We start from the raw sequence: 26,031 nt of genomic DNA, 5'->3' as shown, positions 1-26,031 counted from the left end.
ACCCCCCTCGACACTAGTGAAATGCATGCAAAAACTGCATAATAGTTGACTAGTTCCGATCCTCGCCAGTATCCCAACAGTCTATAGATAAACACATAGCAGTGAAAAGAAGTGCGCGTTACCCGATGGTTGCTGCCATGCAGAATCTGGTAGAACACTGGAATGCGCACACAAAACTTCCCCTCCACAACACACGCGCCTACCAGCCACTATGGTGGGCACATGAGCAAATCGACGGATTCATGAGCCGTTTTGGGTCTGCTACAGTCAATGTCTGACCGTATACTCAAAAGCCGCTCCAAGGCTGGACGCAGTGTCTGGAATGCGACTGTGACCAGGTGTGGTTCATAACGCGCTCGGTAGCTCCTCTTGTAGTCAACTTTGTGAGTCGTCCACCATAATGGCACGTTTCAGTAGCCTAGACTTTTCGAGGGCTAGTACAAAAAGGACCAATCATGCGTTGGGATGTGAGTTGGGTTTCCGTACGCACCCAGGCGGATTGTAATAATGGCTGTCAATTACCCGACACGACCAACAAGCCAGCAGAGATTCAGCTTGCCTTCATTTGTTCAATGTTAGGTTGACGCTGTGTGTGCCAAGTTCGTTTTGCGAAGAACTAGTCCGTGTGCCAGGCAGTTTAGGAGGAAGTCCTTACATAAAGTTTACCAACGCAAAATAACATATCAAATCTCAGGATAGTGATGCGGCTTCGATGCGTACGAGTCGTGCAAAAAGTGGTTTGATTCTGGAGGTGAATGCAGATCTTGAGTCAAATGGACTCACACAAAATCTTAACGCGAGAACATTTGCGTTTCGCCATTTTTTCGGAAGCGATAGGTTGCTTACTCTTGCACTAAAGTGTTGGGCGCAGAGGTTTTTCGCGTAGGTACTCTCAGTAATCATCACCCACTCAAAACTGTAGAACCGTTTGCTGTGCGTGCCTGCTCCCCACGATGAAGAAAAGTACTTCAGCGTTAATTCCCAACGAGGTTGTTCCCTCGTACCCCTGTTAGTTCGAGAGTAACCCCACCATGAATCCTTCTCAAAATAATTAATTGATCAAGTAGCCGCTGCTGTGCCGGCAGCGCGTGCCCATCCCGCTCTGGCCACGCTAGCTCGTGTCCTCGAGAAGCGGGCAAGACACCGACAATAGACACTACGTTATTGCTATGGGGATGACATTGTGATCGGGTTCGCTGTGATGTCATTTTTCGAATTCTTTCGACCCAGATCTGCTTCTTCGTCGTTCTGTGTTTTTAATATCGCAACGATTCTGTGGGATCGTGCCTAGCCACGAACAACGCTAGAATAGCGGTTCTCTGAGAAGCGCTACATTTGAACGGCATACATCGAAATGAAGCAGATAAGAGAAGATATTCAGACTGGGAAGAATGTGAGAAAGCGAATCAAAGGTGGTTTCACCGAAGACAAACACACTTGTGTGGCAACGGAAAAGAATGCAGGTGACCATGCAGACAACAAATGTGAGCTACATACGGTTGAGACAGGGCCTGTTAAAGGAAAAAGAGGAGTGTGCAACCAGAGAGTGGAAACGAAAGAGCCCCGACATAGGGGCCCTGACGAAGATAATGTGCGAAACAATGCAAACATTGGCGATGACGGATGCGAAGACAAATACAAAACCCACTCCGCCCCCGACAACGTCGATTGTAAAGTAGCGGCAGGAGATTCTGTGGTTACCGAGGAAGAGGTTACGGGTGACATAAAGGCAAGAGCAGCTCCTATGGTTACCGATGATACACCCAGACACAAAAAGACAGCCCAACGGCAGGACACCATGGACGCGAGGGCTGAAGAAGAGACCGAAAAGGGAAATGAGCACACTCAACCAGAACATATGTACACGATTAACAAACAAGAAACGGACGGAGGAAACACAGGAGCAGCGCACATGACGCAGATCTTCAAAGAAATGCAGCAACAGTGGCAGAATGCAGGCTTGCAGGTTGAGGTGGGCGTTGACGTTCTCGCGATGCCAGGCTTTTCCAGAGTTTTCGAGAGCAACGACGGAAACAAAGATAGAGGGGTTTCGGCAGCAGACAAACCCAGGAAGAACCACTTTCTCAGGACGGCTCCTCCAGTATCCGAGCACAACACCGCCTCTTTCTCAGCTTCATCTGCTTGTAAGTCTCGTTGCGTTCGACAGGGAGAAGTAGACCCGAATGAAGAAGTGAAAATAGAACAAGAATGGGAAAAGCAAGGAAGGAGCAGGAGAGAATACTGTCTACTAGAAACACGGGAGAGTCAAAGTACTCGGGAGCACGAGCAGTGCTGGCAGCAGGACCAGTCTGAAGACGACTATGTTAGCAAAAGCTCCACTGACGGAGGGAACGAGAAGAACAAGGATGCAGACGTGAGGGAGGAATTCATCGACGAAACGGGACGACGGGACTTTGCACGACCGCTGGACGCATTCGAGACCTTTTTTGATTTGGCGACTTGCTCTTCAAGATCTTCGGGACACCAAGGAGAAATTCAGAAACAAGGACGTTGCTGTGGCACAGTTCAGAGAGCGCGAGAGAGAGGTCGTCAGCTGAGTAACAGATTCCACACCCGCTTCGAGAAGTCGTTGCATCCTGTTCGATGTCGCGTCCATCCCTGGCAAGCACATCCTCTGTCGGTCGCAGAAAAAGTATTGTATATGAGAAAAGGTATGACCCCATCCCGCTTCTTATCCACTCGCTGGGCGTGGCCGCGCTCGTCGATTCCTTGTCCCATTTTCGGAAGCGTTCCTGATCCCCTTTTGGCGTCTTCTTCAGCGTGTTTCCGGATGCCTCTATCGTCAGCAGACAACCGGCATTCCCATGTACCTGGAAGCCTTGCCATGGAGTCGCCGCTTGTCCTTGCCATCCGACATATTGAAGTGCCATCGGCTCAGTCCGCTTCTGGCCATGCAGAACCTTCGTTCGCGCTTGACGATTTGGAACACAGAATGGGGTTGCTATCCTACACAGTGGATGCTGGTACGGTTGCGGCTACATCGTATTGCGGATGGGTCGCCGATGATCCTTCGAGGCTTTCAGGTTTTTTAACTTTGCAGGAGCGGGGAGGGCCTCCGACAGCACGAACGTTGGCGAGCTCATCCTGCACGTCTGTCCCTCTTCAGTTAAATAATTGTTGTAGCTTGGCCATAAACAGTAGTTTTCTTGCGGAAACACTGTCTCCGTCCCTCCTTGGTAATCACACGGTAGCCAGTTCCACGATGTCTAAGCTATTTAACAGTCGTCACCCGCTCTCGCCCCCCCCAGAGTACGAGTCCACTCAGGAAGTGCTGGAGGTTGACCCAAAAGGAACGAGAAGGGAAGTAGCGGAGACAGGAAACACTTCCGAAAAACAGCAAAGGCAGGATAGGGATAAGATACAGTCCTCCGCCTCCAACGTCCTTGAGCACGACAAAGGGCGATCACCGCGACTTAATATTGTCACAGAGAAAATGACAATGAGAACACTCTCAGACTGCACGTTTTCCTGCCTCTCTCTGTCGCCTTCGGCGTCTTGCTGTCTCTCGGGTAGTGAACCTACACACTTCCAGAGCGACGGCAAGTGGAAAGAATCCGCTTCCGCTGTCACAGAGCTTCCGCGACGACAAAGGAGAGATTCATTCGTCGAGAAGAGAAAGGATATGCGAGAACAAGGAGTGCAGACGGAGATATCTGCCGAATGTCATGGTGTAAAGAAAACAAATGTCGGGTACTCCGACGAAGGCCGCGGTCAGTCGCCACTTTCCACTCGGGCGCGAGTGTTATTGAAAAGATGGAGAAGAAACTCTTTAAGAAAGCAGCGACATTTTCTTGCTCTTCTTGTTGGATCTGGAAGGACACTAGCCTCGTCCTCACGGAATGGAACACATACATACGCGGCTCAGAGTGCCCATATCATTTCGACTGAGGTGTGCAATCAAGCGCTGGCCAGGGTGGAAGCAGGTATCGGGAAGCGCGGAGAGAACAAGAGAAACAAAGGTGCCACCAAGAAAGAAGCGCAGGAACAGTCCGCCGCTGGCTGCCAAACAACGATGAGTGCTCCTAAGGCACAGGTGAGCTTAAGTTCTGAAATCAGGAAGGAAGAAGACGAAAAAACTAGTGCGTAACAAAGAGTTGAGCGGTTGTCATCAGATGGACGTTGCATGCCTGGTGACTTATACGATGATTCTTATTAACGGAAGCCTTGGTTTCTTTAAAGACGTGCACAAGGAGTCAACTGAGTGTGTGGGTCCCAGGAAACACGAAATAGAAGGTAGGTTTTCCTAAGATAGGGTCACGTGACACTGGTATGGGAGCTCGTGAATGAACCAGAACACGGATGGCGACAACCCGTACATTCCCGTTGGAAAGGAAATGGATTACGGATTGAAGCGAGGCATACTTGTTCTTTTTTGTCACGTGGAATGATTCTGCAATCGCTTCCGGAAGCGATCGAAACTCTTATGAGTGAAAGCATCGCCTTTCGGACACAAACAACGGTTTGCAATCCTGCGGATGTTACTGCTTCCAGACGCATTGTTTCCTCTGCAAATGCTTTTCTTCGTGGTTGACGCCGTACAAAGCGTATGTCGAATTATCTGTCTCTATATCATATTGATGCAAATAGTAAATATGGACATCGAAAGTTCGAATTGTACGTGCCTCAGCGTGGATGCATAAATGAATTCACATGGACCTATAAGCTTCAGCCTTTTAGGTTCCGTTGCTCTGTTTGTTATTATCAGGCGTCAGCCTCTATAATCATCCGTTTGGCTTCCCAGTCGATGCCAACCGATGCCGAAAATACGTCGTTTACTCTTCAGGGAGGAAGCGTCGGAATGGGCCTTGGGGGAAGAGAAAGGGGAAACCGAGGATTGTGTTCTAATCCACAGATGCGTGGGACAGCAGGGAGGAAAGACGTTTCACCTGCAGGCTTCCCAAGCCAACACGTACCGAAGAACGTCGAAAGCGATAGAGAGGAGGACTTTGAACAGGGATGGGCGACAATCGGGTTTGGAGAGGCTTTCTGGGAGAGCAGTAGCAGAGCAATGGATCCGGGTCCTGCTTCACAGGTAGGGAACGCAAAGACCAGTGGAGGGAGTGTGCCTCTTCCACATTTTAGTGCATTGTCCATCAAATGTTCTCCGCCTGCCTCCCAGCGTCCATGCAGCGCATATGCTTCCATCCTTTCTTCTCTCGTTGTTCGCGCGGATGTCGAAGAGGACAGCAACATTTACACCAAAGAGGACCATGAAAGTGAAATTCCAACGAAGAATAATGACGAGAACAAAACAAATGATGCGACCTCGAAGCCGGGCACAGGACGAGCGAGAGGAAGGCCAAGGAAGGGCCAAGCCCAAGCCAACTACACAGGAAACAGCGGGTGCAGAACACAGCCGGAATTCGGTGGAAGTACTGGTGTTTTTAGACCGACTCCTGCTACGAAGACGGACATGACGGTGGAAGCAGAGGGACAACTCGAAAACACGAAGAAGAAGTGCACTGCTGAACGGCGAAGAACGAAACGTTCGGCGAGGGCCCGGGAGATAGAAGCTGCAAGAGGTCTGGCGGGAGATGAAAAACGCGCCACCAAGGAAGAACATGGCGAAACGCGCAGCCTGAAGGCACGTGTCAGAAAAGTGAGCTCATCTCCAGCGATAACCAGCCACAATAATGTATCAAACAATATATACAATTCGCCTTCCCTCTCCTCGCCGTCAAACTCGCTCGCTCCGTCGTACCGGATCGTGAGTTGCTTACTAGCTGCTGTCCCCAGTTGAGGCAAATTCGTGCACGTAAACCTCTAGCGTAGCGTGCTATATGGCAATTCACGCCCGTCGGTGTTTGTCTATCCTTTCGCTTCCCCACAAAGAGCTACAGCGTTGTCCCTTTCCATTTTGTTCACGACTCTCCTGTTTTACATATCTTCTCCGCGCAACTTGCCAATAAACAACAACAAACAAGGTTGACAGGCGTTTGGCAGTTTTCTGTAATTAGCTGTCCCTCGTCGCATGGCGAAAAGCCTCGCCAGCCGATGAAAAGAAAGGTTTCAAAAATCATAGCGATCTAGCATGAGAATTTCTGCGCAATGTCCTGAATGATAGCGATTTCAAGCCATATATTTTTCGATCTAGTGTCAACATTACTTTGATGGCGTTCTGGATGGTTGTGGACAGTGTTCAAATGGCTACCGAGAGCTGATCTGTGGCGTTTCGCCTCAATTGTTGTTTGAACTTATACTCGCATAGTTTGTTCTGCCCTACGTCCCCTCGACAACGGCCAGCATGCTACCGTCAACACCCAGGGTATAAGCTTGACCGTCCTACGTTGGTCTTCTACGATCATTCGTTTGCTGCATATAGAACCAGTGTGCTTTGAAAGTAAAAATACGTCGGTTATCGAACCCCCGCATGCAATTTGGCGAAGTCGTTCTTCGAATCCTTTTTTTTACTTCATCTATCTTTTTTTTCGTTCTTTCGCAGGTGGAGCGCAAACTTTTAGGCTTCAGTTCCGTGTCCCCATCTTTCGTTTCCCGTGCCCGCCGTCAGCACTATCCTTACTCCGCCCTTTCATGCTCTTCTCTCTTCTCTGAGTCTTCCTCGAGGACGGCTTTTCCACCGCGCCTAGAATATCGATTTGGGTCAGAACGGAAGCATGCCAGGGAGCCTCGCTTGCACAACCGATCGCAGGAGAGAGAGCTAGTCAGGCCTACCCAGGCTGAGCAGGGTGACGGTCACGGTGATCCGTTCCAGGGGTCTGCGAAATGGGGGACCAAAGGAAACAGATGTCTTTCGGCACCTCAGCGAGAAGAGCGGCACTCAGACAAACTTAACAGGAGTACAGGAAATTGTGTTGCTCTGAAAAGTGACGCTGAGGCATTCTCGTTGAAGGCACCGTCTTCTTCGGGCTCTGACTTTCGAGCTGCAGTTTCGCGCTCGGTTTGGGGGGCGCCGAGTATTGTATATGGCGAGAGTAGACCAGCAGATGAGGGCCAAGAAGACCGGCATCTCCACTCGGGTGTCCATGAAGTCCATCTAGGCAACTCTTTAATGGAAAGAATAACTCTTAACATGATGGACGACTCAACAGGAAAGGTGCCATGCGACCAGCCAGTGTTTATGAATAAGCACAATGTACAAGATGTAATTCAGGAAACATCAGTGTTGCCTAAAAATGAACATATCCCCATGAAGGAAGAACCGGACTTTTTATCTGCAGAAAATGCCCCCTGCAACCATGGAAACAGCTGGTATCAGAACACAGTGGTTCCCTCAAACAGGGAGCGGTGTCTGTTTTTAACGTCACCGCCTCTGTGCCTCCCTACGTTTCTTCCATTTTCACCCATACTTCAGGGGAGTGGAGGTTTCGTGGGAAATGACGCAAGCATACGCATGTCACAAAATCAAGAAAAAGAATGGTATGAAGCAACAGCGAAACAAGAAATGAACGTTGAAGACGATCTCAGGTTGTTTCGTGCCTTCTTGAAAACCCCTCTTCAGCACCCGAAGGAGCTGCTCGTCCTTCCGAAAAACTTGGTCCGTCCGTTAGTCTTCCTCGGGTTTCTCGACGAGAACCAAACTGAAAGACCGAAAGAGGAAGGGACCCCAATGATGATGAATGCGACCTCTTCAGCTTCACCGTCAAATCGTCTGCCTTACAATATTCCACCTGGTGAAGAGGACGTCTCTTACAGTCGTTCCACGTCCAGTGGAGAGCGAACAGCAGCCTCTTCTTCCGATAGTTTGACGGGCTTGCTGGAGCTCTGGCTCGAAGAGGGAGATAAGATCGCGAGAGAAAACGCCCCTCCAAAACAACCGACAGTGTCTCCAGCGTCGTCCTCTATTCGTTCGTCGGCGACCACATATGGGAGTCATACAAGAAATAGACAAGAGCCACGCGAGCTCTTCTGCCCCGCCAAGCAAGAAGAACAAAACTGGTTGAAGACATGGCATCAGAAAGAAGGGATGCAACACTGGGAGGGAGAAAAACTGTTCACAGATCCGGGAATTGCAGTGCAAGGGAAGAATGCAGAAGCCGAAGGGCGTGACCAAGAGGAAGCCGAAAAAAGCCGAGGTGATGCAACAGTGGGATCTGAGGCGTGTGGCCCTGCTGTGGTTGCAGTTGCCGTGGTTAACGTGGGCAGCATTGTATCCGTTACACACAAGAACCAAAGAGGACACGAGGTAATGGAGAGACACATGCCACAAGAGGAAGAAGCACAGATGGTCGAATCCGTCTTTTCACCATCGTACTGTTCTACTCCCTCACGCGGGCCTTCCGTTTCCATGGCTCATGCAACAGAAATGGAGACAGCAAATGACATGAGCATACGCGCGCGGCAGCCCTCCATCTTCCCTCAACCAAGAGAGGATGACGTATACTCCCCTCCACCCGGCGCTGAAGAGCCGACTACTAGTTTTGCTCCTTCTTCTTCTCCTACGCGACAACGAGAATGGCAAGGGAAATTTTCGAACCGAACATCACGTAGATTTGCGCTAGACGGGGGGGAGACAGATACAAGAATTCCACCGCGTAGTTCCAGATTTCCTTCCAGTGCAAACGCTATCCACGCTGCGGCTGACAGAGAACTACAGCTCAAGCAGAGCTTGTCTAAGGTAGCGGAAGAAGCGACGAAACTCGCGGCTCAGTTCGAACGCATGGACAGACTTTGTTTCGCTTTAGAGGGGCTCGAGACGGACAGGGAGGAAAGGCGGTTCAGAATGAGCTCTCTTGAAAAGGCTGCGTTGAGGCCACAGGTGCGGAAAGTACAGTGCAGCGCTCAGTTCCAGTCAAGACAGAAATCATTCTCGAGTGAGGAAATGAGCTCCGAAGACGAGATCTCGTGGCAATGGAAAGTGGAACGCCGAAGAGGAAGATTCTTTCGCACGAAAGGGAAGGTCTTCTTCTCTTGTTTCCATCCTGCGCAATGGCGCGAATACATCCTGAACAAAATGGACGTGGGAAGAGATAGTCACTGGGATTTAAACGCCGACAACTGGAGTTCGCCCAAATCGTTCTCTCAACCGAACTTTCGCCAGCGAGCCAAGGACTTCTTATACTGTCACCTGTGTTTGTGAGAGGAGCCAGACAAGCCGGAGCGCAGCTCCGTGTTCAGCGTCGTTTCCGTCTCTGTATCTACTTCGATACCTTGACCTGGTTCATGCCTGTGAGATCGAAGTAGCCGATTTGGTGTCTGTCGTGCGATAGTGGCTGTTCGCGACGTAATGCGCCTACTAATTATCTTGCTCTCGATTTTGTGTGTGGGGAAAAAAGGGGGACACATCTTCCAAATTGTTCTCCACGCTGAAATCCCGCTACTGAGGATGAATCACCACGAAGAAAAACACTGTGTACGTGTAATACCAGCCGACTGGGTGCTTCTCTGTTTACCAAGGGTGGGTCCTCCTTTGTTCCACCTAGTGCTAACGGGTACGAGTTAGCCAACGATGAAGAGGTGCTGTGTATCGGGAGACACTCGGTGTAGCTCGTACGTGAGATGCAACCCCACTGCGGGAGATAAAAGAGCAGAGGAGCAGACTAGAAAAGGATTCGCCAACGGGAGATTGAGTTCTGTGCAGTGATGTGCATGTTTCCACTACACGCATAACTGCAAAAATGTAGGAATCTCTCGTTTGCTTCTCCCAAGTTCTGTGACGTCCGCGGTCGGTTTATTATGATCATCCATTGTTCTTTGCATCGCTCTGACACAACGGATAGTGTAGTGACCCAGCTGAACTAACATTCTGCCGATAAAATGCTGTCTGGCGTCTCGTGGCAAGGGAATGTGGCCTCTAGGTATTTGCTGAGATTCTAGCACCCCTATCGGGCACCGGACACGCCGATAACTCTGTAGAGATGGTCGTGCGTGAGCCAGCCATTTACTTACTTACATTGGCCCGTGAACGGATGAAGTAAATGATACAAAATGTATGGTTTAGATCTTGAGCATGAGAACTTGAACTGGGTCCGCCGCAGGGCCCTGTATCCCAATGGGACGATAGCACTCAAGTTCGGAGACAGACGGCAGCGGAAAATTAGCAGTTTCACCATGGAGGAAAATGATGACACACGCCACCTAGTATCAACAGCACATATGATCAGCATTCGTCGTAAACTGTCGCAGCATGGTGACCCGTAGCCGACCTATTTCTTCGCGACAGCATCTACAGTCAAGTCGTTCAGGATTCAGAGCGGTACCTGCAATACATGCTCAGCTATTTGATGAGTCGCACGGAAGCGACCTCCAGAGGCACAAATTTCGTGGAGACGAATGCAGAGAGAATGTGTCTGAGCGTGCGACACCAATAACGCTTTGCAGGCATGCGGGAGCCCTCCATAAGGCGGGAAGGAACCTGCTGATGGGGTCGGCAGCGAGTAGACAGTGCGACGCCTTTAGACATTTGTTTCGTGCACTTGTCCTCGTGGCTGCTGCCTCTTTTCAACATGACACCGAACACACCGTCTCAAAAACAGAGACGTCTCCTTGTCTGGTGCCACTTTCTTACTGGAACCCACTACCTGCCTTAGAACACTTCGGGAGCACCTGCGAGAACGGAAGGGGCAGTAGACGTTGATCAGTTGAGCTCGGACAAAGCCTTGAAGCTGCATGCCCCTGATGGGTTGGTGAGAGTGCCGCCGTAGTAAATTTTCAACATGGATTACGATGACCCCTGAAAGCCCCACAAAACGGCCACACCCGTTCCCCAGTGGCGATACTACCTTGAAACACCGTCGGTTCCCGAGTGCAAATCGGCTCAGAGAACCACATAACCACACTCAGTGGAAACCCCTTCTTGTCCCTTCTGCAAATGACGTTGTCCATTTTCTGAAACGAAGTTCGCGCCTGGTCTACAGTGTTTCGCAGGCGGTGACGGGCCGGAGACATCGCTGCACGTCTGGGGCGATCACCATGCGCTTGTTGCACTTCCCTAAAAACAGGAATTCTGACGTGTCTTCTACCAAACACCCAACCTCCTGCATCCACACACAAAACAAAACAAGGATATGTAACCAAGGAACCTGAGGTTGGCAGGCTTACCAAATGCATTCGAAGTTTACAATTTGTTGTGTCCTCCGCCACCCGATCATACCACAGGCCCGAAACCACAAATCACCTCGACTATTAAGCCAGGGACAACCAGGCAGGCCGTTACCAGCCTGGGCATCCCCCGTAAAGATGACCGTGTCGAGACTGGTTCGCTGTGAAAGTGAACGAGAGAATGGAGACCTCAACGTGCTCCTTCACAACACAAGTGCTTTGTGATACAAAAGTCCAACGATCGCACCTCAAACCTACCTGAGCGAAAGTGCATTCCGATCCAATATTGACTTCAAAGCACATGCCTGGTTCTTCATTTGACTTATTCTTCGTGAGCGTTCCTCCCAGTCCTTTTCCTCTTTCGTCATCCTGCATGTCTGCCGAAGAGCCACTCCCACAGTCGCTTTTGGATGCTAAGCTGCAACCAGACTTGTGCGCCATGGCACTTAGAAGGCGGAGCTCCACACGCCCACTTCGGTGCAGAAGCAATTTCCCAATTCGTCCATCCGGAAGCGAGGCAAGCGGCAGTGGTGGAGACGGCCCCACCGGCTTCGCAGGCTGGCTTGTTTTGCTTGATTTTTTCCCATTTCCAGGTGCCCCACTGCGGACGCCCGCTTTCGCTCCTTGGGTTGCACTGTCCTTGGTTGCATTTTGACTCCCACACTCAGAGGCGTCACCATCTCTGGCGCCACGGGTGTTGCACCTTCGGGCTTCCCGCTCAGCAGCTCGAGCCTGACGCGCCTCGTTCATGGCCTGCCGGTCCATCGGAGGGAACAGGGATGGAAAACAGATGTGCAGAAAATCCCTGAGCGGAAAAGACGAAAACCACGAAGACAACCAAAGCTTATCTTAGTACATAGGCCGCATCATATGGAAATGAGACAGTTCACAAGAGATAATTTTCCCATTACCAATGCGACTGATTCATGAAGAAAAGTCCCCCGTGCATGGGCGCGCCGCAGTGTCAGTCTCTAAACTCGAGATTTACCATGAACCAAACGGACACTGAGAGTGGGCTTTCGTTTCTCGAAGCCTCAGCACGTCTTTCGCTATTTTCGATGTGCCGCCAGAAGAAGCAGGCAAGGAAATCACATAGGTGGAGAATCCAGCAGACGAGCAAGAAGCAAAGACTGATATTCTTGCACATTCCAGCGCATTACAAGCAAAACAGTCACGGCCAATTAAAAACACTTCTCGCGCAGGGGAGTATTCTTGGTTCGCGACGTCGAGATACCACACGGTTCTCTAAAATCCTCTTTCCCTGACTTGTGCTGTGACGTGTTTGCGCACCTGACACTATTTCTCGCTTCGCTGGCTGCTCGCCTGTCCAGTGGTGATCGTTCAGTGACGTGAAATGAAGTCTGCTCATCCACAGTTTGTCGATTGACATCGGCACAACCGACTTACGTGCCACTACCATCCTCGCCGTCAGCCAAATCCCACGTGTCGCCGCCCCTCTCGCCTCTTTCTTCTCCTTTGTTGCCCACCAGAAGAAGACCCGCGGCGAAGCGGTTCGCTTCTTCCACATGACGGGCAGACGGCCGTTTTCGGCGACTTTCAGCTCCTCGCGCAGTCGCGGTTTCCATGCTCATAGAACTTGTGTCACTCACCTGTACAAAAACAAAAATGCGCAAAAGGGTGATAATGCGATGCCCTCATATAGCACTGCGAATGCGGAGACCAAAACTTATCCAAGATAATGCGTCAGACAAGTTCTAAAGAAATTGCTGTCTATGAGTTGTCACAACAATTCTTGGGAGAAGTGTGCATTACCGCAGTCAAGCAACGAAAGAAATGGAGATTTCGGGACTTTCAAAAATCGCGAGACTTGTATAAAAAGTTGGCTGTAACGCGCTCTAGTCGACGCTCCCGACTCTCAGATAGAACTTGCTCACCACGCCCACAACGTACGCTTGTTTTGGATTGCAGACACTTTCGTAAGACCGGCTTTGTACGACTGACCTGCCAACAGCTTTGTACAATTCTGTGTTGGGGATTAAGGAGCACCTTAAGCGCGCCACTGCGTCTATCTGAACTTACGCTTCTCTGGTGTGCAACCCCTTCGATACCCCCGTCTCCTTCTCTGACAACAAAGGGAAGACTGATGGGAGTGTAGCACCCCGAAGTGCCCCCAGAAAGGGCATCCTCGTCGTCTTCTTGCATGCCAATCCAGGACAGTTCCATGAGACGCCGGGACTTCTTGCAGTCTGCCTTCTTCCCGTCCTTGGAAAACAACTGGTGCTGGTACATCAATCGCAGATTGCTTTCCCGAATAGCTGCGGGAGACGCCAAATGCAGAGGGCGTCTGCCACCTTCAAAGCCGATGGGTGACGCTGCGGTGCCGTCGCACGAATCCGGAGGTGAGCCAAAAGCAGGCGCGCCGCGTCGCCCCCCGGGTTCAAACTGCGAAAACCAGAGCGGAGGGCACACAACAGATCACATGTAGAGGTCAGTACAATTAGAAGGTATTTAAAATACAGAAACGCGGGAGAGTGGCTCAGCAAGCGAAGATAGCATGGTGAACGAAGAGCCGCAAAAGCAGCAACACGACTTACAGATCCGCTACTCAGTGAGGGGAGACCGCAACACTGGCACACCGGACGAGAATGTTGTTGTAACTAAACACCTGCCACGCAAGAGGCTGGATATGCCAAGAGGTCCGCTTACCTTTCCCTGTGCCACTTTCTTCGTTTCCCCCGTCTGAAGAGAGCGGAGAACCATGGCACTTAGGTTGCCCTTGCTGCAGTCGAAAGCCGCAGTCGGTTTCTCTTCTGTCTTCACCCCAAGCACCGCCCCACTCTTGCTAAGGTTTGGGACGAACTTTCTAGGTGCAGGGACACTGCTGGCGTAACCAAGTACGCCTTCTTCGAGCTTGGCAGTTTTCCCTGTCCAGGCATGTCCACATGACGGACCGCCGTCGGAATGCCCGGATCCCGGAGACGGTGTATGAGCATTTGGCCGAGACCCGCGGCTAAACGACGGAGGCGAGGGCGTGCCAGGCGGCGAAAAGTAAGGTATGAACGTCGGAGTTTGACCCGGTGGATGAGTGAAAAAACCCAGATTTCCAGACGGCGAAGCCGGGCCTCGAAATGGCTGCCGCCGGCAGTTCAAAGAGGCAAATGAAGCGTTCGACGAAACTGCGCGCAGGGCAACTGCACAGTGAAGGTAGCAGACGGCAACAGACATGAGACGCTCTGACAGGTGGTGGTAGCAATGTGCCGTCTCTCACGACCCAAAAGTCGACGCGACTGGATTCTGTCTCAGGCGAACAACCGCGAAAGGACTCTCAGCACACAACGAGCAGACAATCAGCCATGCAACATACTAGCTTCGTGCCAAAAGAAAAATATCTATCGCCCTCCTTATCTACATGGGGAAGCATTGAATGTGTACACGTATGTATCAGTAGAAACATCTGTATGCGCGTCTGTATGCGAATGTCACAAGCCTCTACGGAGGCGTGAGTGGAGGGATCAGTCTACATGAAGCTCCTTTGAGAAAAGTCCATCTGCGTGTGAGATGCAAAACAACTCCCCTTCCTCAAAGAGCTGCAGAACCTATAGCATAATCGATGCCAAGTAACTTTAATGTTGTATACACTCGTCCATTCCTTACGCGGTTGTTGTCCGCTATCTGCAGAGTCTGCGCCTCGAACCCGCGGCGGTGCCGATGCTTGCCGGTGCCTCGCAGAGCCTGTCGAGGGCACTTGCCTCCCCGCTTCGCTCCCTGGTCCGCTCATTTTGTCTACACCAGTCGGATGTAGCTGCAGATCGAATCCAAGGCAAAACGTGGAAAAGGGTGCAGAACGAATACTGGAGGAGGGTAGAGCTCAATGACGAACAGGAAAGGCGCGAAAAAACAGTGATGTCTGGAAAACCGGGGACTCAGCTGGATGGCAGCCGATAACCATGGAAGGCAGAAACAAGTGCCCAGTGACAAGAATGAGGGAGAGAGAGAAAAACGAATGTCGCACGCCATTAAGGCAGAGCATGGAACAACACGCCGACGAAGACCGTCAGAGGAGGTGGTCCACGAGACAGGTTGCGCACTGCCCCTGAGGCAGGTGTCACTCTACGATACAGTTATGCATATAGTGATTCTTACCGGCTTTGTAAGTGTACGTTGCTGCTACTTCATGGAGTCTGCGTCTTAATCAACACTAGAATGCAACTTCATTTGTCCACTCAAGTGGAGGCTTCCATCTCCGTCGGTTAATGCACGCAAATGACCTTCGTCAAACTCCGCCGAACACCTCATTCCCTTTTCAACCGTATTTTGTCTTCCGAAGCTGCTTGGGCAGTCGCTGCAAAAGACTCTTCCCTTCTCGATCCCAACAGGAGAAAAAAGTGACGAGAGATTCCAGATGATGAAGAGGCAGGCAACTCTACCGTTCCTGAGAAGGTGAAACTGTTTGCGGGTGTTGCGGGTGTCTGGTGGGCTAGCAAATCGCGTTCCTTGATGCTTGAAGCCGGACAGAAACTGGTTTGTGGTTAGTCGGTATCAAGCAAATGCATCTGCTCAGGATCATAGAAGCAACAAACGCAATTCAGCACCTTAAAACTGTACAAAAAGTAGCTGGCGGGTCTCGTGGTTCTACGGACCACCGGCAACACAAATCCTTCGGGTGGAAATCCACTTTGCCTCGTAAACGGTAGCTGTCCAAAGTTACGAACCCCGTGACAGAAAAGTAAGACAGTCGTGTCAAGTAGAAAGGTAAGATCTTTCATAAACGGCGCCGTTTGAACGGACTTGTCACCGGAGCCGCACGTGTGTCCCCACGCCCACAAGACAGAACCCAGGATAAAAACGCGAGTTCGGAATGCCTCTTTGACGTGTCAAGCCAAAACAACAAAGGGGAATGAGAGAGCTCACCTAAAGGAAGGACACACGCTACAGATGCGTAGACATGCAGAAAGAGTCACAGGCATTTATGTCGGAAGATGTGGGAGGAAAAATCACCGCCCTCTGGCGGGTCATTTGCGTATGTTTGCATGGCAAGTTGCCGCAGGTATACTTCCGGAGTGGATTTCCAAAGGTGAGCCTCTGAGCAGCGCTGTCCTTTTATACCAGAAAGAAACATCTTCACTTGCCTCGTGTCCCTGCTAGAGCACTCCCAAGAAGACTCCGACCCAACATATGGTTTCATAGCGTAGGCGGGCGCCGCAGTCTACTCTCGCGCCTCATCGAGTGGCCCTGCGGAGCACGCGGGGCCGGGCTGTAAGCCGGGGTTTCTTGGCCGCAATTGCCACCTTCGAGTCGGTTTTCTTGTACATCCTCACATATAAGAGTGGTTTGTCTACAAATTGAAGTTAGTTGAAACACAAGGCTGAACGGATTCGATTCGTGCCTGTGAAAGTGTATGGCGGCCCCGCGACAAGCCTCATCTCGTTGCTGTGTCGCGTAGGCCATCCCGGGCGAGACTCGGATTTTAGGTTCGACAAAAGCCATTTCATCATTGCATCCCGGTAGCGTTTTTGCTGCTCTCCCATTTTCGAACAATTTCCTCTCACGTGTAGTCCTGTATAGCGAACTCGGGTGGCTACACCCCAATTAAGTCTCGAAAAAGGGGGCAAAAAGCAGCTACGAGCTTCGATGCAAGAGCACCCTGTCGCTGTGTGCAGAGGCTAGGTAAGAAAACCGTTGCGCGTCGCAGCGGCTTTTCGAGCACTGGAAAAGTGACCCGTTTGGGCAGTGCTGAGAGGAAGTGTATCTCAACCATATATACACACTTGTGCGTATTGGCTTCGCACACATGAAATTCCTGTCGAATAGAAGGTCTTTTTGGGTGGAATTGACTCAGAAGGTCGCAGAACCTGATCCAAAACCAGCCTTGTGTAGTTATTCGTGGCGAGAACCCCCTCTCCCCCGCCGCTGAATTGACTCACTGAAAAAAAAGAGAAAACGGGATCGAGGCTGTAAACACGTGTGCTACTCTATGCCCGTCTCCCTGCAGCTGTGGCATGCTACTTTGGGTTTAACGCTTGCGGTTTGAACGGAAAATTGTGTTTTTGCTATTCTCTCGGTATGCACACGGTGTACAAGCGTCTGTCATTTCCACACGGAACACGAAGCAAACGGTTTTTCCTGTTCACGGGTGTCTCTCAATAGACACATGGGTACGTGGTTGCACTTCCATGTGATATTTTTTGTGCAGGGATACTTTGATTTTTGCTCGTCACTGCAAATCCAAAGCTTTACACTCACGTCGGTAGAGAAACGTGCCGGGGCCATCGTTGTAGTGGGAGGTGTGCCCGAAAAGGAGGCACGATCGCTCTACCATCTCGTTTCCATGGGTTTTGCTCGTTGTTGTGTGAAAACAAGTGTGTGGATTGGTCGTCTGTAAACGAGGCGCTCGTTTCGAAAGGGCGATGTGAATACTGACCTTGTCTTCCGGTCGCAGTGGTGTAACTTTTTTTTTGCATGTCTTCCTCCCGAAAAGAGCAACGAGGTCCATTCGCCGTGTATCATCTGGGGTCGAGAGGCATCGGAAGTTGCTGTGGCGCGTTGAAGGAAATAAGGGGACGAAGCGACAAACAACGTAACGCAACGGCCTCTAGGTTTTAGGTCTCGTAGGTGGTGTGCATAAGAAGCCTAGCTGGCACGCGCTAACCAGAAATATGGTGAGTGACGGGGCTGGTAGTCTGGGAAGCTGCGGGCGAGTCATATGAGCGTCTGCAGGCCTTCCATCGCCCTGTAGAAGAGGACGGAAGCACACCTTCCAGAGTTAAAGTGATCCACGCTTTTTCTCTGGTTGGCCAGCGCCTGTTTTTTTGCTCATGGCTCTTCCCCACTCTGCCCCCACAGGCCGAGGCGATATTCTAACTTTGTCGGGGCAGGATTATTCGCTGTGATGTCCCTTGGCTGCGACATTCCAGCCTGATGCAGAAGGCAACAAAAGAGGGTCCTCCGTAGAGCTCCTAGAGAGGAACTTGGTTGGATCGTGCGTGGCGAGCAAGGTCGATGACTTAAGTTCGACAAAGAAGGACGAGCAACCTGTTCCACTTTCTTCCTGAACGTCTTTGACAAGTCGATTTTTTCAGTCAGGGTCTCGTGGTTCCTTTTCTAGTGTGTGCCGTTCTTTTTCCCTCTCAGGATACTCTTCCTCCGGGTTTTCCCGATATCCCGCCGGTGCGTCTGCCAGTGTCTTGTTCTTTGCGGAATGGATGGCAGCCATAATGAGTCGTGCTTGTTCGGCTAGAGTCCGTACCTATACGATTGTAGAGGACGCTACTCCAACACGAGAGGACGTGGCAACCCTTGCCTCTTCTCAAGTAACGTTCGCGTCATTAGTTTCTCCCGCATCTGCATCCTCTGCTCCATGCGATTCTTCCGTTTCCGTTGGACTTGCACACACTTCGGGAATGACAACACCACAAAAGTTTCAGGCGTTGTCTCCTTCGGATTTTGGGACAAAGTTGCCGTCAGTGGGCCTGGCCGCTTCGCGTCGTTTGTTTTCTGCCTCCATAGATGAAGAAAGAATGGCAGGACAGGAGGAGATTTGCAGGTGCAATGTTACCAACGTTTCAGGCCTTTTGGGGTTCGAATCCCAAACGGGAACAGGTGGAGTAAGTGATACCCGGAGCTACTGCAGCACCTCTGTCTCAACCTCCGCCTCGGCGCGCAGTGTTGTCTCTCCTCCGAGCTCGCCCGAATGTGAGGAGCAAAGTCCTTGTTTCACAGAGTCTCCGCGTCCTGCGCAAAACACACGCGGGACAAGAGGTGCAGACGGAGAGGGCGCATACGTATTTTCCGAAGGAGAGAACCAAAAGCAGCGAGAACACCCAGGGCGGCTTCCGCACGACGTTGACCGTTCGTTCGCAGCGACCGATAGTGTGTCTCTGCAACCAGGGAACGGGGCAGGAGGGAGCGGACAGGCAACCCGAAAGACGGGAGACGGAAGTTCAGAAGGAGGGGAAAGAAAGACCAGCTACGAGGGGGACGGCTACAAAAGCGATGACAAGGTCGAAGGGAAGAAAGAAGAAGTAGGACAGGAACGTAGAGAAGAAGGCGCGCAGGGGTGTTGTGGTTCTGGTGCAGGCGAGGTGCGTGGCGAAGACATGCGGTGGAAGGCAGACGACGAAGATAATGAGAACGACAAGGGGCGGTGGGGGTTTTCAATTTCGGTTCCTCGTCAAAAAGAAAGTCAATCGCCACGCCCAGTCGTGAGAGATTTGGCAATTTCGGGAAGCGGCGGCCGCGCTCGATCCCGCGCAGGTAACCTATCACGGGATGGGGGTAGAGTGAGAAAGGGCGGATAAAGGGGGAGAACGAAAGGGCAAAGGCACGAGAAAGACGGAAGGCGAAGTGGGGACGAAACAAGAAAGGTGTGTTAGGGGAGAGACAGAAACGGAAGAGAAGAAAGGCGCAAAAGCGCCCACAGGGGAGATGGTGCAGAGACCGTAACGATCATGGCAGAAAAAGGATGGTAAGAACAAACGGAGTAACGAGGCAACAAGGCAGTAGGCGGCTAGTGAAAACCACACAAAAAAGCGAGCAACAGAAAATGGCTTGTGGTGGCGCCCTAATACCTTTGAGACACTGAATTCTCTGTTATTTCACTGCTTATTCTGTGCGCCCATGTGAGTTCAGTCTTGGAGCAACGAACGCTTTCCAGCCCTGATCGCGATCCACCGTATCGCCGAAACTGCCAAGTACCGGTACCTCGTCCTCCTGTTGCAACTCGTAGCTCGCCGCGCTTCTCGTTTCTGGCGCATATCTCCTCTCAGCAAATTCTGAAGGCGAAGGCGGCGTTGTCCCCGGGAAAGCCTGGGTCTCCCGTTTACCAAACCAAAATGTGCTATGTGCCTGCTGAGTCCGCTCAAGTGCACGTCGCAAGAGAGGCTACGCATGCAGAACACCTGGACGCACTCTCTCTCGCGGATGTTCCCGGGGTCATCGCCGGCTCCGTGGCCGCGTGCGAGTATGCAGAAGAGACCTCGCGTGCATCTGCGGCCGTGCTGGAACGCGCCGGGCCTCTTCTCGGTCATCCAATGCACTCTTCGACGTCTTCACGCTTGGATAAAAGTCCATGTGGTCCAGCGTCACTGCTCATCTGGAATAAACATGCGGACGGGGCCAGCGTTGACGAGCGACAGAAGCTGAGATCGACCGGAGGGGAAATGGAGAGTGCGAATGTGGAACAGGGTACGGATGGGGCAAACCTGAACGGAGCTAAACTGCGAGACGTCGAAGGCACGAGAGGCTCGTGTACCACCATCAAACCAGAGGCTACCTTGGAAACCGTACGTAGAACCGGAGAGCCTCAGGGAGGTGAGGGGGCAGAAGCGGAGGAAGAAAGGGATGCTCAGGAAAAGAGTGGAAGCAAAGAGAATCTGACACATGAGACACGCGTACATCCGGAACATACGACGAAAGCGAAGACAGACACAGTGTCGGATGCGTCATTTCCAGATGGAGAAGGATTATCAGCCAGCCGCCTCGAAACTCGGCGTGGAAAGATGGCGGCCGGAAGAGGAGATAGAGGCGACTCATGTGCGCTGCAGGACAGGTCTCAGACTAAAACTGTGTTTTCTTCTGTGGGCACTACCGCACCTTCGTCGCCGACTCGCTTCTATGCCTCTTTCAGGCGATGTGCAACGATGCCGCGATGGTCGTCTACCTTCGCCTTGCCGACAGCGTTCCTTCATGGTCAGAGAATGACAGCGACATTTTGGATTTCTGAGGTGCTTGTCATGACAAAGCGCCGCGGCCGAGAGGACACGCTGGCTAGAGACCAGCAGCAAACGAAGCTTGCGCAGGAGTGGCTGGCACCGGGGTTGAGGGACTTTGCCGAAGTTTTATGTGACGAATTCGATACCACAGAGGACGAGGCGGATGAAGAGAAAGGTTTGAATCAGGAATGTGATCACGATGGGGAGAGCTGCAGTGGTAGCAGCCGCGAAACCACCTTAACGAACTCAGTCAAAGGCAGAATCAACCGTGTCAGTTCGCTCTCTCGACCGCGACGTGTAGCCGAAAGCAGCTTCAATCGGGGATCTCAAATGCCGAGCTCCAAGAGACACGAAAAGATGCACCAGCCGCGGGTGTACATACAAACGTTGGCGGAAGGTCTGGACGCGCTGGAAGATGTCGTTCACCACAGTAAGCTTCTGGCGTTCAAGTTTCTCCATGCGCACCTCGTGTCGAATCCACTGTTTTCTCTCCCAGCGTCAGGGGAGCCTCGTCCGGAAGCCTTCGGGGAACGGTCGCATGTTGGCAGTTCAGCACTCTCTATTTCTAGGTTGCCCTTTTCCAAGAATATCCATGGTTCAATTCGCCTTTGTGTCGGCTCTTCGCGGTGGACGAGTGGTAGTCTTGATGACAGTGAACACCAGCAACGTACGACCCAGGGCGATTTGTATGATTCGCCAGGAAGTGAGAGAGAGCCCACGCTGGAGCGCGAGAGAGCGCAGGAAATGATGGTGCCTTCTGAAGACTCGTCCCGGGGCTCCACACTGCCTAGTCTTCTCTCGGGAATGGGGTCAAAGGTCGCGGGGAACGACTGGAAAACGCGACAAGAAACAAGCGCCCATGTGAAGCGGGGGAGCGAACAGGCCAGACAGGCGGACGGCCGAAGACTTCGAGCGACGGTCACCAGAACCCTTACGCGGGCAAGCGCATACGACGTGGAGGACAGAGGAGTGGATGGCAGCGTGGATGCTGAAGGAAGAGGAAAGGGCAATTTCACAGCGACGGGCATTGGCTTTGCGATCCAGACCATGGCAGACTTCCACCTCTCAGTCGCGTACCTCCTGGGCGAAGTGCTCAAGAAGGAACGAGAAGAGAAGGACTTCGTAAGTAACAAACGTACGGGGCGGCAAATGGGTAGGTGGAATAAGGGGAGACAAGACGGGGCGGGGTAGCATCCTGAGGCCAGTCCGTCTTCTCTGGATACACTGCGTAGCAACTTTGTAGTCGCTATCCAGTTTTCCTGAGTTGGCGCAGTGGGGCGCACCCTCTCACGAGGACGAGGTTACACAGGCGGGGCGACCGTATGGTGACGACGGAGGAAACGCGAGGCGCAGAGCGAAGCGTTGTATCCCAGACTGGAGACCTCGCTGCTGTGGAGGAAAGGGGAGATTTGAGTTTTTGTGCCTGCCCTGTTTCTTACGTTCTTTTCAGTATAAGACCGAAGTGGCCTTGGTTCGCGAGCGACTCCAGGATGTCGAGGCACGTGCATTGGTAGGTCGTGCCTCTCGCAAGCTGCTGGTCAGGCTCTACAACGAATGATGTGTTAACTAAAATACTGTTCTCTGTGCTCGTCAAAAGAGAATACTGTTTACATATAAACACCGTACGTGAGGACAGGAAGCTCTCCGCTTGAGTGTGGTAACTCATAGCCAGGAGTGAACTAGTCTAGCACCACATAATCAAGAAGATACAGGGAAGTCAGTTTCTCTTGAGCAGTGGAAAGAGTATGGCAACTGGAGACTCCACCACAGTCACGCGTGCCTTCTTTTCTTTCTCCCTGTATATGGACTAACACAACCACTGGGAACACGTGTGGCGTGTCGGTTCGTTATTCTGTCAAAAAAAGTGGCAGTTTGGTTCAGAGTTGGGTGTGCCGCATTTTGCACAACTCCTCTTGTTGAGAGCGAGAGGAGTCACCCATGGGGGAAGACACCCCTTCGCTCCATTGCAGTGGTTATAGGATATCTGTGAGGTGTCTCCCCCACCGCCACCCCCCACGAAACCTCGAATCACGGCTGAATGCGGCTTGTGTTGTTATGCTGTTGCCGTGGTTTGCTGTTTCTTCAGGAAGCGGCAACTGAGGCGCAGAAGCAGTTGGAGGAACAAGACGACCAGGCAAAACACCTCACTGAACAGCTTGCAAAGCAGGTGTGTTGAATCATTAATGTGCGCGCGACCATGTGTCGTGTGCAGGGTCTCCGGAGTGTGCAACGACGAAGACGTGGACGTGTGTTGTACTAGTACTAGTCGTGCTTGCATGTTTATCGCCGTTTGTCGGATTTTTTTGACAGAGTGCTGAACTTCGGCGGGCCTTAGAAGAGCAAGAGGTGCTTCGACGAACACTCCACGAAGAGCGGAAGAACATGAGGCTTCAACACGAGGCGGAGGTGGACATGCTGAATAAACAGTATGCGTCACTCCTTAGGGATTTTCAGAGGTACATCTCAGTGTTTTCGCAGTCATTTTTGGTCGTGTGAAGTTGAGATATTAGATATTTGCACAGAGGATGGCAATGTCTTATCCGTTGAGTTGCCGAGTAGAGAGGAGTATGTGTTTCGTGGAAGATGTGTCTGTTTTATGATTCTCTAGACGCGGCCATCAGTTGGAACGACTTCAGTCTCATGTGCGAGGGATGCCTCGTCAGTCGCACGGCGCTCGACGAGAAACAACTGATGTTGTGCTAGAACTAGGTGAGATGGACTTGATGCGCGATACCCTGGTCCCTGACGGAGTTAACGAACCCGAGGTAAGCAAAGGACTCACAAGCGTTCGTCCTCTCCTACGAGATGAAGAGATGGTAAGTGACGGTTGTCGAAGATTCTCCTCCTTTTTGTCTGTCCAGGAAGATTCGTCGCCTCGTCAAGAAAACGGCGGTTTCCGGAAACCAAGGCGGGAGTCATTCTGTTGTGGCGCCGACGCCGTGTCAGAAACGGAATGGGCAAAGTGGAATCCTATCGCGAGTTATCAGAGTGTAAATGCTTCTGGAAAGGGTATTGTTCACTGTGAAAAGGTGAAGCCTGAGTTGTTCTGTCACTTCGAGAGCAGTGGTAACGCCTTCAGTATGACCAGAAGAGACTCGGTGTCGAGCCGTAGGATGCTCCTTATTGCTGCCGCTACTGATGGCATCGGGACACTCTCTCGTAAGAGACGCCTCTCTTATAACATTGTGGCAAATTCAATAGTGTCAGGAAAAGGTGCGAGCGGTCGCAGCACTGGGGGCGAACAGGCCGAAACAGACGGACTCAGGAGTTCCTACCTTGGCGATTTGAACTCTGTTAGAAAAGGCGGCAATCTCTGGAAAGAAGCAGGCGCCTTCGCGATGGCGGAGAACGAGACGCTGCCATCATACAAGCAGCGATTCAGAGGGGGGGAGTACAGTCGTGACGGGACGCTGACGCGCATGCAGCGTTCGCTCGAGGACGAACTCCTCGGGGCGGTGTCTCTGGACCAACGGCAAGAATCGTCTCCGCTGTCTCTGGTCTACCAATGTACCCCCGAAACGAGACACAGTAGAATTGAGCGTGTACGTACAGACGAGGCTTTGAACACCACGCGAGCCGAAAGCCCACAAATCGGCCCAGGCAATCCGTCAGACAAAGTGGACGAAGACAAGGATGAACACACCATAAAACCAGGATTAGAAGGGGCGGAGTTTGATAACATGGGCTTCCCCACGCCTCGCCGTCTTGAACGGCAGGAGCGTGTCCCCTTCCAGCGGACCAGAGGGCTTTTCACCTGCACTGTCCGTGCCATCTTTGCCGTCCTTCTGTTGGTGATGGTGGACCACATTTTCCTTGATGGGTGCGTGTCCAGTGCGGCACTTCGATGCGGAGAATGGGGCTTGTTGCTCCTGCTCTCCGGGACTCAAGAATTGCAACGAGTTGTCCGCCATCGTGATCACGTAGAACGGTATACAATGCCGTTGCTACGGGGTGGAGAGACTTTGTTGCTGTCTTTGCTCGCGCTCGTCCGCGCGTGTGCTACACCGGGAGACGACGCTGAGGTGTTGTATACGGAGATGTTTTCAGACCAGTTCGACACCCCTCTTTCTGGTCATAGAATTCCTCCATCGAATCAGGCAGTAGCACCCGCGGATTCCTTTGGTCAGTACTGTTTACGCAACACTTGGATGGACCGCATCCCGTCAGGCCTGACGGACGCTCAGGCACCATGAATTGATTTTGGCTTCCGGATGTCTTTTGGCGCAGCGCCCCCCGGCTACGCGACCCAGCGCATTGAGTTTTGTATCACGTGTCCCGATCTACAGCTGATGGCACAGTCATCGGATCAACAGCCTGCATGTCAACCGACGTGTCGGGGTATTGTGGGCGAGAGTAGCCCCGTCTGGGCGACAAACTTGGTTAGACAAAGGACAGTAAGATGAAGAGAGTGTGGAATGGTAATGGAAAGGGAAGAGTGGGAATCAAAGGATGATTTCTGACAAAGCGTTTGTCTTGCATGTCTTTTTCAAATGGTGTCGGGTCACATTTCAGTTGAGCAAAAGAATGAAGTCTGTGTCATCCACTGCCTGCGTTGTACACGCGTGTATGATTGTGACGACAAAGGCTGTTTTGTGGTGGGCATGTGGGTTGGGGTTGGGGACCAGTTTTCTTCGCCGGTGCTGTGGAAATCTTGTTTCTAGTTTGCGGCGCAGTAGTACGTGCAAACAGGCGGAGAGAGAGTCAACTATTTACAAGCGGATGCCCTCGTCAGAAACCGTGTATACGCTTAGGCATTTGTGTAGGCTGTTGGATATCACTTGTCAAGACCACTTTTTGAAGAGGTATACCAGGAACTGTGCTTGTTTGACTATCACATATGGTGAGGTACACATGTCTGGCCTTGATTGAGATTGTGTGTGTTCGCCAAGAGAGGCCCTTGGCTTTCGGCATCATGCTGCATACCAAAGTTGTTTTCGGGCTAATGCAGCGCCAACCAGCTAAATGTACGGTAGCAGTATGTGCCTGTGTAGTGGAACTGACATAGGTAAGCAAAGTGTGGGAAAACCGAACTCGATGACAGCTTATGTAGAACACTCGGCAATTAAGACATGCATGTATATAGAGGGCCAATGGCTACAACGCACGGACCGCCCAAAATGACAAAAAAACGTCAAAAGAGCTATTGGCACCATTATAATCGTGTCTTGTGAAATCGTACGGGCACCTTTGAGAATCACAGCAGCAGCGATCAACACTCTCAAGCACAATGGCGGAGTCGACTTAACACTTGAAACCCCTGTCCGAGGAGCGCAGGAAAACCTGAATGTCAAATGAGAATCTCAGAGAACCTAAATTTGTAACGATTGGAAAAGCGCGGCGT

At 51.7% G+C, this 26,031-nt stretch overlaps 4 protein-coding genes across 4 annotated transcripts; 2 read left to right on the top strand and 2 right to left on the bottom strand.

Annotated features, from left to right (window-relative positions):
• Positions 1-1,354: 1,354 nt before the first annotated feature.
• Positions 1,355-9,377, top strand: TGME49_266670 (hypothetical protein; the record flags this gene model as incomplete). Its single annotated transcript, XM_018781435.1, has 3 exons — positions 1,355-4,054; positions 4,727-5,620; positions 6,464-9,377. 3 exons carry the CDS (start codon positions 1,355-1,357, stop codon positions 9,056-9,058), a joined length of 6,189 nt encoding a protein of 2,062 aa, XP_018636266.1. The 3' UTR covers positions 9,059-9,377.
• Positions 9,378-9,400: 23 nt separating this feature from the next.
• TGME49_266675 (hypothetical protein) lies at positions 9,401-10,243 on the bottom strand. Its single transcript, XM_018781436.1, has 2 exons — positions 9,868-10,243; positions 9,401-9,488 (listed from the first exon to the last, which is right to left on the bottom strand). The coding sequence occupies exons 1-2, from the start codon at positions 10,083-10,085 to the stop codon at positions 9,404-9,406; spliced, it is 303 nt and encodes a 100-aa protein (XP_018636265.1). The 5' UTR covers positions 10,086-10,243; the 3' UTR covers positions 9,401-9,403.
• A 586-nt stretch (positions 10,244-10,829) lies between these two features.
• On the bottom strand, positions 10,830-14,758 carry TGME49_266680 (hypothetical protein; the record flags this gene model as incomplete). Its single annotated transcript, XM_018781437.1, has 6 exons — positions 10,830-10,955; positions 11,278-11,824; positions 12,427-12,629; positions 13,060-13,422; positions 13,687-14,171; positions 14,635-14,758. 6 exons carry the CDS (start codon positions 14,756-14,758, stop codon positions 10,830-10,832), a joined length of 1,848 nt encoding a protein of 615 aa, XP_018636264.1.
• Positions 14,759-16,756: 1,998 nt separating this feature from the next.
• On the top strand, positions 16,757-25,896 carry TGME49_266690 (hypothetical protein). Its single transcript, XM_018781438.1, has 7 exons — positions 16,757-19,233; positions 19,609-21,812; positions 22,141-22,200; positions 22,777-22,857; positions 23,001-23,146; positions 23,299-23,455; positions 23,552-25,896. The coding sequence occupies exons 1-7, from the start codon at positions 18,183-18,185 to the stop codon at positions 24,881-24,883; spliced, it is 5,031 nt and encodes a 1,676-aa protein (XP_018636263.1). The 5' UTR covers positions 16,757-18,182; the 3' UTR covers positions 24,884-25,896.
• Positions 25,897-26,031: the final 135 nt, after the last annotated feature.

The sequence above is a fragment of the Toxoplasma gondii genome, chromosome IX (assembly GCF_000006565.2).
Source record: "Toxoplasma gondii ME49 chromosome IX, whole genome shotgun sequence".
Lineage (NCBI taxonomy): Eukaryota > Apicomplexa > Conoidasida > Eucoccidiorida > Sarcocystidae > Toxoplasma > Toxoplasma gondii.
Note: the sequence above shows the minus strand (reverse complement) of the source record. Positions and strands in the feature narration are given on the sequence as shown.